Raw genomic sequence first — 14,245 nt, forward strand, 5'->3', positions numbered from 1 at the left:
CCTCCCACCTGCCTCTTCTGTGATACCCGAGGATTCACACGAGGAGGCACAGCGGGGCCACAAGTTCGAGCAGGATATCTTTGAGGTGGTCCTCGTGGCAGTACACGCCCAGCGAGCCCCTCAATATCTCCAAAGCGCACGTTTTCTGATACGCTATGTGCGAGATGAACTCAGACCTTTTGAAAGAGCGGGCAGCCTTGTCTCGTGCAGCGGTTCTAATGCTGGGGATGATAATGACGAAGTCATGTCTCTCACTGCCTCAGGCGAGTGGTCAGTGGATGATGCTGCCATCCCTCCCCCCAGCGAGGGAGAGGAACGTGCACGCACCACTGACAGGGAGATGTTCTGCATCCTTACAAGGATGGTTGAAGAGCTTCACCTTGAGTGGTCACACCCAGATGAACCTGAACAGTCTCGCCTCGATGGATGGTTCCTGCAGTCCGGATGCCATCTTAGGGCAGCATCAAGCAAATCTGCCCCATTCTTCCCTGAAGTTTATAACGAACTATCTAAGTTCTGGCGCATGCCCTTCTCGGCGTGGTCACGCAGTGACGCCATCCTCTTTAATGTGTATCACAGGGAAGAAAAGGGTTATGCCCAATTACCCCCTGTGGAGGAGGCAGTAGCGGACTGCCCTTGAGACTGTCTCTGGCTCCTCGCACATTCACAAAGTGCATCGATGCGGTTCTCGCCCCCTGAGACTGAGCGGTGTACGCATCTTGACCTACCTCGACGACTGGCTGTTACTGGTGCAATCAGAGGCTTTGTCATGCCAGCACAGAGACTTACTGCTTCAGCATCTATACAGCTTGGGCCTCTCCTCCAGCCAACAAATCTCCTTTTTGGGAGTCCGCCTTGACTCCACGAGCAGGCACGCACACCACACGAGCAAGCGCGTTCAGGCCATTCTACTGTGTCTGTCTCAGTTCAAGCTGGGGAGAACACTTCCACTGGTATCCATAAATCTATTAGGTGAGACCTCTGTAGTGCTGGTTGAAGCACCGTGTGCCACATGCTTGCCACCAAGAGCGCATGCGCATCACTATATCCCAACACTGTATAGCTGCTTTAGCACCATGGACAACTCTTGCGTTTTACCAGCAAGGTATTGCGCTGGGGCAAGTTGTCAAGTGGTGACCACGGATGCTACCAACACAGGTTGGGGGGCAGTGTGCAATGGACGGCCAACTTTTGGCACCTGGACAGGGGTGAAGAAAGCGTGGCACATCAATTGCCTAGAGCTATCGGCTGTATTTCTGGCCGTAATTGCTTTTCAGTCAGAAATAGCAAGCTGTCATGTCCTGGTTCGCTCAGACAACATGACAGTTGTGGCCTATATAAACCGCCAAGGCGGAATTCATTTTTCACCACTGTTGTGACTGATGCGTCTCATCCTCCTATGGAGTGAGCATCATCTCCTCTACCTGAGAGCGACATATATCCCAGGCTGCCTGAATTATGGCGCGGACCTACTGTCACACCATGGGGTGATACCGGGCAATTGGAGACTATATCCTCAAACTGTATTGAGGATATGGGAAATATTCGGCAAAGCAGAAATCTATCTATTTGCCTCAGTGGAGAATGCCCACTGTCCCCTCTGGTACTCAAAGTCTCAAGCCCCGCTGGGAGTGGATGCAATGGCACACAATTGTCTTGCGAAATGCAAATATGCATTTCCCCCGGTATTCCTGATTCATTCTGTCATATGCAAAATCTGAGAGGACAAGGAAACAGTTCTATTAGTTGCGCCGAAATGGCCCAACCAGCCATGGTTTCCGGAAATGATGGAGATGTTGTACAGCTCGCCATGGGAAATACTGCTGAGGAGGGATCTCCTCTCTCAAACGCAAGACACAATCTGGCATCCACAGTCCCAGCTGTGGAACCTGCATGTGTGGCCCCTGAATGGGGCACACTAGACGTGCCAGAACTGATGCATTCAGTCATGAACAACATTTTACAGGCCAGAGCACCATCCACGAGACGCCTCTACACGCTAAAATGGAAGGTGTTCCCTGACTGGTGTTTCTTACATGGGAAAGACCCAGTAAACTGCCCCTTATATGAAATTCTAATATTTCTTCAAGAGGGATCAGACGCAGAACTCAACCCCATCAACGCTCAAAGTGTGCGTGGCAACTATTTCAGCATATCACGCACATGAAGCCGGCGCCTCTATAGGCAAGCATGATTTAATCATAAAGTTCCTTAAGGGAGCAAGATGATTAAACCCACCTCGGCTGGCTACAGTCCCGACTTGGAACTTCTCTCACAGGGCCCCCCTTCGAGCCTTTGGACTCTGTTTTGCACATGCTCTCCTTTTAAAACATACCCAATTCGCCTAGGTACACCTGGACACAGTTTTTCTTGGTTGTTGGCAGATAGGATGTTCCAAGCTTCTTGGAGAATTCACCACAGTTCTTCTATCAATTTAGGCTGTCTCAATTGCTTCTGTCTCTTTATGTAATCTCAGACTGGCACGATGTTCAGTGGGGGGCTCTGTGGAGGCCATGCCATCTGTTGCAGGGCTCCCTGTTCTTCTATTCTAATCTTTTCTATTGGCAAAGTAATGTTTGGGAGTCTTAACATTTATATTTCCTATTGACACACCAAAGCTGAAGATATAAATAACCATTTTTGTGAAACATCTTATGTGCCTAAGACTTTTGCACAGCACTGTACATGCCAGGTCTCTAGAGATGTAGATATGTAAGAGTGTTTGGTTAATTCTCATGCATTTAAGGATTAATATGTGCACTAAAGTTTCTAACATTAGAAGAAAATATCATCCTGTACTTGTTTGCCAATTCTATTTCTTTTTAAATCTTTAGAGCTACTATACAATACTCTTGGTTGACCGCTACTAATTTTAGTCTTGTCTGTTATAATGATCAGTTTTTGAATTACTGTTAATGCAATAATTAATGTACAGTATTTACAATAATACCTGTTGCATATAATGAATTTGCAATTTTGTTGTTCATGTGAAAAGTCAATATCTCTACATAATTCACAAAACTGCATGGACACACAAAAAACAGTGTGCAGCCACAATTTGTAGAAAGAGCTTTATTAAACATACAGACACAATCTGTGTGAACACAGGACACATGTTCCCATCAAACAAACGAGAAACATAACGTACAGCATGTTTAAGAGAATTGGACTCTGGTTCTGCTGCTTACAGGAGCAAGTGTTCTGGACTTCAAATCGACAGCATCAGACAATCCCAGACAGATCTAAGACCACAAGAATGGTCAAATACAACACTTCCAGTGGAGAAGAAACTGGTCTTAGATCAGAATTCTGAGGGGAAATTCACCATGAGGCACTTCCCCACATACATACATACATACATATGATATAACGTAATAAACCAACCAAAACCAGATCCACACGCACACATACACACAGACTCACACACACTTTTGAGGGGGGAAACTTCGCAAACATACTAAAATGACGCATTCATGCAAGCGCATACAGACAAACACACCAAATGATCGAGGAGCTAAAATCCAAACAGTCCGCTCTGACTGAAAACTGTTTTCTCATTTCTTACAAGTTGGTTTGGGAACACAATGAGACCTGTGGAGACTGAATTTGTGACATCATTTTGAACGGAACGGAGAGAAAAAGAAAGTAAAAGGGACGAGGTGTGTGTAAAAGTGTGAATTTGGTGGTTGTGGGTATAAGGTAGTGGATTTGATGGCACACAAGTCATGTTTAAGTCCTTTTAGTCCCGTTGAGAGGATGGCACGAGTATTCACATATTCCCTCATTCCACTCGTCCATCTTTCCGTCCCACTTACGATGGAGAGAATTTTTTGGCCTGTGCACGAACTCTCTTCTCGTACTCCACTCTATTCTGACTGCAAACAACAACAAACACACAGAGCAATATATATAAGAAATTAAACACTCAATAAGTGTGCTGCCTACCAAAGCAACATTTGTAGGCATCTCAGACGTTCACCCAATACGAAGGCTGTTGTACATGGTGTGTAAAATCACGTGACTTAAATAAGCCTGTGCACATCGTCTGCATGTGACTGGAATAGACTGCAGTCGTAGTGTGCATGCGTTGAGCACATCCATATGTGTTCACAGCCAATTTAGTACACTTTAAAATGCTACATTGAAAAACACTTGTGATGAAGTACATATGGCAGAAAAGATTAAGCACTTTTTACATTGAATAAGTTAGTTTAGGCATGAACTTGAAAATATTAAGTAAATTCTACATTTGTACTCAATTCAAATACGTAAAAATGTATGCTCTAGCTTATAAGTAAACATTATTTACGATTGCTTGTTATATTTACAATACATCATGTATCAATCCTAAAGTAGAAAATCTTGTCAAATGTGTTCACTTATTTGAGTACATTTCACAGGTAAGTAAAATATGTACATTTTCTGTAATTTTTCGAAGCTGGTGTTCCCAGCTTGAAAAAGTAATGAGCTTGCATCATCTGTTGATTGTCAGTGTCATCTTGTTTTGTGCACCAAGTGTTCAGGTCTACGTGTGCAGCTCCGGATCTTGTTTCTATCGCCAGTAATGCAAGGTGATGTTGTCTAATAGATTACATAGCATGAATCAAGCTTGCCCGTGGAAGGCATCTGTTTGTCATGTGGTACATGAATAGTATGTTAAAAAAAAAGCACTAAAATGTTAGTACACCTTTAAAATCATGGCTTACTTCAGTGGTACATAGCTTGAGTAAAATGTACAGGCAAAGAGTGAGTAAAACTGACTTAAAAAAGTGTATTGCAAAGTCAACTTTACTGGAGAATTTCTAATTAAGGCCACCAATAATTGTGTGTCGATTTATTTGAAACAATGGTCTGTTACATTTACTAACAATTTCTGAATGGAAATTGTTTTCTAGGTTGTTTTTTTTTTCAGTGTAGAACGCTCAACTCTGCGTAAAACGTAACAGCAGATGAGAAAATTAAGCATACCCTAATCTTCAGGCAGCATCCGTGTTATTATTGTTAACGAATACTACTTGAAAATATTTTTGCTAACTGATATAAAATAGTAAATAACTGAAATAGTAAAAAAAAAAAACAAAAAAAAAAATTGTAAATTTTCATAACTCCAAAATAGGGCTGTCAATCGATTATAATTTTTAATCTAATTAATGACTGGACATGCTGATTAATTAATTGCAATTAATCACATACAATCATTACATCATGCTGAGAAAGGCCCCTAAATAAAGATAATGTATATAAAAATGCATAATAATTAAAATATTTATAAATGTACTATGTAGGGTGTATAATTAATATGTAATAGCAAATATAGTAGGCATTCTTGCATTCCGTCTACGCAATTTTTAATTGTTGCTCTAAAGTATGTACATGTACGTGCCTCAGACAGAAGCGTTTGTAGCGACTCACTGGTATTCAGTGTTATAAATGACACATTTTTAGGAAGCTGTGTCAAGTTTTAAGTATTGGAAACTTTGAAAATCGCATCTCAAGATTCCTGTATCCTGTTCTGCTTTCTCCTCAGCAAGCGGTTCTCATTCTGCGGCAACGCTGCTTTTGAGATTTGTTGAGGCGCGCTTCCACCTACTGACGTGGCTTGCAAAAACAGATGTACATCAAGCTAGAATTGCTCGAATGGTAGGAGAATCCATACTTTTATTACAGAATTTACATACACATCAGGGTACACGATTAATTGCGTTAAATTTAATGTGTTATATTTTAAGATAATTAATTGCACTAAATTAACGCTTTAAATAGACAGTCCTACTCCAAAAAGAATTAAAATAAAAATGGCCTCAAATTAGTTTTAGATACACGGTATACTAAAAATTTTTACAACTTCACAACCCGCCTTTACAAAATATGAAAATGACACTAACAGTGAGTTGGAAGTCGTAATGAGCCAATTTTGGAAAAAAGAAAAGAAAAAACATTTCAAGTTGGTCACGGTTCCCACTCTTTTCAAAGCTAAATTTTCCAGGACATTTTGTGTGCCCAACAAGTAAAATATTTAAGCAAAAACACATGCAGCCATTTAAATTGAGCTTTTATTTTGGCGTTTCTGTGTGTTTTTGATTGTAGTTTCTCGCCTCCAGATAAGCAGTTTGTTACATGCCCAGTGTGAATATTAATCCCTGTAAAGCTGTGATTTAATTCAATAAATACATATAAGTAGTCTGTAAGTGCTGTGCAATTCAAAGTGCTCTGTCATCTCACACACACAAGAGTGCACGAGATGATCATGAGGTGTTTTCAGTGTATGAGCACTTCACACATTCATTTTGAAGCTTGCATCACTTGCAGATAATATATTTAATTAAATCACATACTTTTACTGTTTAATTATCACACTAGGACATATCGTAATTTTAATTTGATTAGTTGTGCATTCAAACATTTATTTTCATCCAAATTCCATATCTTTCTGCGTTTTACAGCTAAAGCCATTTTTTTTTTTTATTACTAGATTCTGTCCGTGTTTTCCGCATACTACATGTGGTAACCGCTGTATAAGCTGACTCCGAACGTTGAATTATTGAAAATTAATTCACATCCCAAGGTATTACAGCCGAATCGCCACGCTACCAACCCAGGGCGTGAATGAGTTTAAAAAAAATAAAATCAGTCATCCAACCGTCATCCTTGTCCAAAGTTTATAAGTCAAATGTTTTTTGGTTAACAGCAATGTTGGTAAAAAATAGTATTTTGTACTATATCAATACTTAAACTATTTTGTCAGAGTGAAGCAAAGATGACAGCAGATGAGCAGAGAATGTACTGTATGTGACAGAGACTCATTCACTAAAATATTTTCCAGGACAAATAAGTATTTTCCAGAACATTTAGGTATTTTTCTAATTTTCCATGACTTTTCCATGACTGGAAAACTGCACTGTTAAATTCCAGGTTTTCCATTACGAATTGGAACCCTGTTGGTCAAAAACGTGCTTTGTTTTGGGATTTCTTTTGTTTTTAATAAAGTCTCAGCTTTCAAGTTGTCAGTATTATCATGAAATTCAAATGATAAATGTTTTTATACTCTTTAAACTGTAAATTATGTTCCAGTTATTTAATGTATGCTTAAAAAAATCTTCCAATTATGTCAAAAAATGTCTGAAAATGGTTTGCAATCTTTAGAGTCTGTTTTCTCAAAAACAAGGTTTTATGACAGCCATCATTTAAATTATTGTCTCTCAGCAATGGTTTTTGAACTTTATACATTAGAAAGATGAGACCTTCAACCTTCAAAGAATCAAAATGATGGTTGCATATTTAACTGGTTAACTTTGGCCACCCTAAATCACACCCAAAAACACAAAAACTAAAATGTAACTAAACTGAAACTAGAAAATAACAAATTAAAAATAAAATCAAAATCACACCTAAATTACAAATTCGAAACTTTTAATAACCCTGGGCAACACTGCATGTACACCGATCAGCCACAACATTAAAACCACCTGCCTAATATCGTGTAGGTCCCCCTTGTGCCGCCAAAACAGCACCAACCCGCATCTCAGAATAGCATTCTGAGATGATATTTTCTCACCACAATTGTACAGAGCGGTTATCTGAGTTACCGTAGACTTTGTCAGGTCAAACCAGTCTGGCCATTCTCTATTGTCCTCTCTCATCAACAAGGCGTTTCTGTCCACAGAACTGCCACTCACTGGATGTTTTTTGTTTTTGGCACCATTCTGAGTAAATTCTAGAGACTGTTGTGTGTGAAAATCCCAGGAGATCAGCAGTTACAGAAATACTCAAACCAGCCCATCTGGCACCAACAATCATGCCACGGTCCAAATCACTGAGATCACATTTTTTTACCCATTCTGATGGTTGATGTGAACATTAACTGAAGCTCCTGACCCGTATCTGCATGATTTTATGCACTGCATTGCTGCCACATGACTGGCTGATTAGATAATCACATGGCTGATTGTTGGTGTCAGATGGGCTGGTTTGAGTATTTCTGGGATTTTCACACACAACAGTCTCTAGAATTTACTCAGAATGGTGCCAAAAACAAAAAACATCCAGTGAGTGGCAGTTCTGTGGACAGAAATGCCTTGTTGATGAGAGAGGACAACAGAGAATGGCCAGACTGGTTTGAACTGACAAAGTCTCCGGTAACTCAGATAACCGCTCTGTACAATTGTGATGAGAAGAATATCATATGCGGGTTGGCGCTGTTTTGGCGGCATGAGGGGGGACCTACACAATATAGGCAGGTGGTTTAATGTTGTGGCTGATCGGTGTATACTTATAAAGATAAGGCAACTGAAGATGCTCAGTGAAAAGTTTCATCCAAGATAGTGGACTGGAGGAAATATAAATAATAAATATACTAAAGAGTACTGAATAGAGTATTAATAGATAATAGTTCCAATTAAATAACCTGCTTTCATGTGAGATTTCTTGCAAACGTTAGTAAAGTTTCTCATGAGGAGTGCTATTTCTGTGCATTATCAGAGTTGCTGCCTACGTAGTGCATTTCAAATCAACCACTTATGATGTTCCGTTTTGGTTAGGACGCTGCCTTAGAAGATGTTAGCCAGCAAGAAAGCTCACTAGGGTTTAAACAGAACTTAACAATTCAGTATGTACTGTTTTCATCATACCAGTAAATAGTGTAAGCCTCTGCCTGAGCTGGATCCTGTATGTTCGGTTCATTTAGAAGCTCCTGAATCCCTAACAGGATCTACAGATGGAAAAACAGAGCAAGTTAGTATCGATAATGGAGGATTTTCAAACCATAAAGCACTAGAACAGAGTTCATAAATGTGAAAGACACAATTAACAACACAACACATGATATAGTAACACTGTGTTCTTAAACAGGTGTAAAAATTAAGTGTCTAAACTGATGCTCACTACAGGAAACATTAAAACTGTCATGAAAAAAGCAACATGAAATGGTTTTCACAACGCATTTAACTTTCATAATGTGATATATTTGAGTGACAGAATTTTCAGCAGAAAATGAATGTAGGACAGGGCTTGTAGGACTGGCGTTCAGGTTTATTTTATTTCTTTTTACCTGTTTAATGGTGATGGCAGGTCTCCAGTCTTTATCCTCCTCCAGGATGGAAAGACACACTGTTCCTGATGGGTACACATTCGGATGGAACAGCGGAGGTTCAAACTTGCCTACGGAAGTGGCAGAAAAATAGGTGAGCATTTCATAAAGTTTGATGGGCCGCAGATGTATGCATACAGGGACTTGGTAGGCTTGTGCAAAACTCACACTTTGGAGGTGAGGAGGGGTAATCGTCTTTAAACAGCATCCTTAACTTAAACAGTCCACCCTCCCATGGAGTCTACAGAGAGAACGAGAGAGATATCACAAGATGCTTCATTAATGCAGCAGTATTATCTATTTAACACTTAAGTGAACAGTCTTACCCCCTTCTTTCCCGGAATAGCACATTCCCAGTTCATAAGATTCATCGTTCCGTCTGGGTTTTTCGTCGGTACAGCAACAAAGCCCTGTGGACATTTGGTTGGGACAAAAGTGCAAAGTGTACATGAGTGGATGCAACACACTGGTGTTACATGGTTAATGATGTAACAAAGGTTTTTGATTTATTTGTATATCATAAGCAGAAATATTAGTGAATGATTTTGGGTGTAAGTGTTTGCAGGATGAAAGGGGTAAATCTAGTTTGTGCAGATTGTTACTTCTGTTAGTAAAAGAATGTAAAAGTCACTCACGAATGGATGGTCTTTTCTCCATGCTTTGCGCTCTTGTGCAAGTCGACTTAGAGCAATGCCAGACATGACCACTGATCCTATAGAGAAGTAAACATTTACTGTAGTAGGCCTACATGTCATATGTATACTATATATATTATAACAGACCTACCATATATACAGCTCTAGAAATTAAGAGACCACTGCAAAATTATCAGTTTCTCTGGATTGACTATTTATAGGTATGTGTTTGAGTAAAATGAACATTTTTGAGGTATTCTATAAAGTACTGACAACATTTCTCCTAAATTCCCCCAAAAATATTGTCATTTAGAGCATTTATTTGCAGAAAATGACAACTGGTCAAAATAACAAAAAAGATGCAGTGTTTTCAGACCTCGAGTAATGCAAAGAATACAAGTTCATATTCATTTTTAAACAACACAATACTAATGTTTGAACTTAGATGATCTCGGGTGCTTCAGCAAGGCTGGAATTGGGCAGATTAATCTTTGTGAAGGATGCATGAATCAAGCCACATACAAGGTTATCCTGTAAGAAAACCTGCTTCCTTCTGCTCTGACAATGTTCCCCAACTCTGTGGATTAGTTTTTCCAGCAGGACAATGCTCCATGCCACACAGCCAGGTCAATCAAGGTGTGGATGGAGGACCACCAGATCAAGACCCTGTCATGTCCAGCCCAATCTCCAGACCTGAACCCCACTGAAAACCTCTGAAATGTGAACAAGAGGAAGATGGATGGCCACAAGCCATCAAACAAAGCCGAGCTGCTTGAATTTTTGCACCAGGAGTGGCATAAAGTCACCCAACAGCAATGTGAAAGACTGGTAGAGAGCATGCCAAGACGCATGAAAGCTGTGATTGAAAATCAGGGTTATTCCAACAAATATTGATTTCTGAACTCTTCCTAAGTTAAAATATTAGTATTGTATTGTTTAAAAATTAACTGTTGTCATTTTCTTCAAATAAATGTTCTAAATGACAATATTTTTATTTGGAATTTGGGAGAAATTTTGTCAGTACTTTATAGAATAAAACAAAAATGTTCATTTTACTCAAACACATACCTATAAATAGGGCTGAAATGATTAGTCGATGTTATCGACAACATCGACAATAAAAATTGTTGACCAAAATTTTCATTGTCAAATAGTTGTTTGATCTCATTTAATGTAACATGAGATCACATTAAACTCTAATGATGGCGCACGTGAGCAGCACTGCAGCTCGCGCCTGATTGAGGATTGGAGGGATTACACAGCTCACAGTCCAGATGCACTCTAAATTTTCCAAACAGCTTCAGGTGATGTAGATCGCAAAGCATGAGGGAATTATAATGCAAAAGAAAATACAGAAGCACTCTCGTTGTGGAATAAGTGGAGCAAAACTTGCGTCACGCGTTTTTAAAGGAAACACCCTGGCGTTACATCTTTAATGCAGTTATATTTAATGCATTATAGCTTTATTATAGTTCAAATAATACGGAAGGAGATCATGCAAATAACTACAAACTCCGAAACTGGCATTTCTCTGTGCGGTCAGCGCCTCTTCTATGAGTGGCACGAAGTTTCCCGATCTAAGGGGGAGAGATTGAAACTGCACCCATTTGATGCACACTCTGTCGCGGGGACGCTCGTCCCTCGAGCACGCACTTGCTGCAGCAAGATTATAACGTGATGGCTCGTGACTTATTGAATCATAATATATATCACTGTGCATTACTTATCGTGAAGAAAACTGGCAATACGCAGCTTTATTAATAAGAGAGAGTTTGTTTTTTTGTGAGTTAAAGATGGACTGAAGTGAACAGAAAGGTGAGAGAGGGTAGTCTTCGCCCCATTATACACTGCAACAAAATACTTTTCTGATTTGTTTTTGATTTGGCTTGTTTTCCAATATAAATATCTAAAACTCCTTTAAAACATGTACATTTACTTTAGCAGCTATACTGCAGAAGAAAACAATGTTATCTGAGAATGTTGAATATAATATAAAAAATACAAGTATTTTAAAATATCAAAAAATCCTTAAAAAAAGATGCAATCACTTGAGAAGCAGCATATAAGATATTTAGAGTTGCTTTTAGAGAATAGATCTTGAATAGAAGTATATTTTGTCTTTACTGCACTCGCAGAAGTATAACCATGTGAAAAAATACACTTATATTTAAGATACATTCTCTTAAAGCAAGTATAAATATCTTATATGTTGCTTCTCAAGTAAATTTATCTTGTGAATTTTTAGAGAATTTTAAACGGAAAACAAGACAAAAACATTTGATAATAATAGGATTTTCTGCAGTGAATTTCTTTACTGAATTAAATTTAATAAAAAGTATTTTTTTTCTTTAATGCAGTGAATGTCATTTAGAGGTATTTTAAAAAGATTATTTTGTCCTTTTTATTGTTAGTACGCACGTTTAATACAACCATCTAAGTCGGGCACAAGCTGAAAAATCGGTTAAGAGCTAATGATTAATCGTTGCAATAATCACAGAATAGTTGAATAATCATTCGAATAATCGTTAGATTAATTAATTGTCAAAATAATTGTTAGTTGCAGTCCTACCTTTAAATAGTGAATCCAGAGAAACGGATTATTTTTAAATGGCCATAATTTTTTCCAGAGCTGTATATATTACATATAGAGCTGAGATATTCTTCTAAAAATCTTCATTATGGAATAAAAATGCCCATAAAACATGGTATTACAGCGACAGTGTAACTTGATCATTCACATAAGCACATTTTTAACACCTCATTATGACATCATAATGAAGGGTTTTACTATTATGACACAGGTTTTCAACTGCACGTCACGACATCACAATTGGTGTTTTTAGCTTTACATTATGGCATCATAATCACAGGTTTTAACTTTACATCATCATAATCATGGTCTTAAACTACACATTGTGACATAATAATGGACGCTTTTAATTCTATTACATCATTAGTAGGGGTTTTGACTCCATACTATGACATCATTATGGACGCTTTTAATTTTACGACTTCATTATCAAGGATTTAAACTCCACATTATGACATCAAAAGCATGGTTTATAATAATATCACATTATGACATCATAATCTAGTCCAGCGCTGGAACGCCGTTCATGAGCGCGCAGGACAAAGAAACTCGACTTCCTTTGACGCGAACGCGCGTTCACACAGCAACCGTGCCAAACAAAACCGATGCGGCCGTTTACCGGACACCAAAACACAATAAACCCGCATCCGTTGAGACAGAACCGCCTTACCTTGTGAATCCCAGTATTATATGTTTTTTGGGTCCGCTCACTCGAATCGTGTTTGACTCTGAACCGAAGCTGTGAAGTTTCCCTCCCGAAAACACATTCGGTTCTGAAGCAGCCTGATCAGGACCAGTAGCACAACACGCAGATCGCCTGTACGAAATCCCACAACTATTGAAATAATACTCATGCTAATCGTTTAACATATTAAATCGTTGATATACAACAATTCAGAAGCAGAGCCACCATGTGTTTGGTAATATGAGGCGCTGTCTTTTCTCTGAAGGAAAACATTTAGAGCAGGCATTTCTTTAGACAACTGATATTTAAAGGGACCGTACCACAATTAAAAATATCTATCTATCTGTCTATCTATTTTTGTGGAACCATATTGTGCCTTGATCTCACAACAGAATAAAAGAAAAAGAAAAAAAGGTAATTCTGACATTATATCTCACAATTGCAGCTATATCTCTCAATCTTGACTTAATATCTTGCGATAGCGATATAAAATAAAAAAGCCTATACATTTTGAAATTGCAAAATATAAAGTCGCAACTGTATCTTGCACATTCTCGTATAAAGTCACAATTGCGAGATTTAAACACGCAATTACGTGTATTAGAGTTGCAATAAAGAAATTTGAAATGGCAAAATATAAAGTTTAAATTTAGAGAGATAAAGTCGATATTGCAAGGTATAGTTGCAATTGCGAGATATAAAGTCAACACTGCGAGAAATAAACTTGCAATTGAAATATGAAATCAATTGTTGTGTTTGGGGTAATTTTTAAATTGTGTACAAAAAAAAAAAAATTAATTTGTAAAACATTCCATTGAAAATATATTTAACCTCTTTGTAAAGAAACTGACAATTACTTTTATAGCCTATATTAGCTATTAAGGTACAAAATGCAGTTTCGTTGCCACTAAGAAATATTTATGGGTGACCATGATTTATTTAGTCTTCAGATATGCAGGATATATATACATATATATATATATATATATGACTCTGTGATATAGGGTTAACATATTACTCTCTATATATAGTTAATGTTTGGCTGGAGACATTATTTGGTAAATTGAGGAAAAGTACAAATGAATTGCATTTTCTGAAATGAAACTGGACAAGTCAGATGATGTTAGAAAGAAAATGATTGGTTGAATTTGTTCTTTGTGGGTATCAATGAGCATATTCTGTTCCACAAACCATTTGTGGGTAATACCACACATTTGAGCATCTTAACGCATTTTCCCCCAGAGTGTAAT

The 14,245-nt window shown here is 38.3% G+C and overlaps 1 protein-coding gene across 2 annotated transcripts; it reads right to left on the reverse strand.

Annotated features, from left to right (window-relative positions):
- Positions 1-3,057: 3,057 nt before the first annotated feature.
- Positions 3,058-13,123, reverse strand: LOC127434572 (SUMO-conjugating enzyme UBC9-B-like). 2 transcript variants are annotated; one of them, XM_051687386.1, is made up of 8 exons: positions 12,981-13,080; positions 10,243-10,433; positions 9,721-9,797; positions 9,412-9,495; positions 9,254-9,326; positions 9,047-9,156; positions 8,628-8,707; positions 3,058-3,875 (listed from the first exon to the last, which is right to left on the reverse strand). In XM_051687386.1, exons 3-8 carry the CDS (start codon positions 9,784-9,786, stop codon positions 3,812-3,814), a joined length of 477 nt encoding a protein of 158 aa, XP_051543346.1. In that variant the 5' UTR covers positions 9,787-9,797; positions 10,243-10,433; positions 12,981-13,080; the 3' UTR covers positions 3,058-3,811. The 2 variants fall into 2 exon arrangements, with proteins under 2 accessions (XP_051543346.1, XP_051543345.1); XM_051687385.1 differs by lacking the exon at positions 10,243-10,433 and having other exon boundaries at positions 12,981-13,123.
- Positions 13,124-14,245: the final 1,122 nt, after the last annotated feature.

This window comes from Myxocyprinus asiaticus, chromosome 44 (genome assembly GCF_019703515.2).
Source record: "Myxocyprinus asiaticus isolate MX2 ecotype Aquarium Trade chromosome 44, UBuf_Myxa_2, whole genome shotgun sequence".
In the NCBI taxonomy this organism is placed as follows: Eukaryota; Metazoa; Chordata; class Actinopteri; order Cypriniformes; family Catostomidae; genus Myxocyprinus; species Myxocyprinus asiaticus.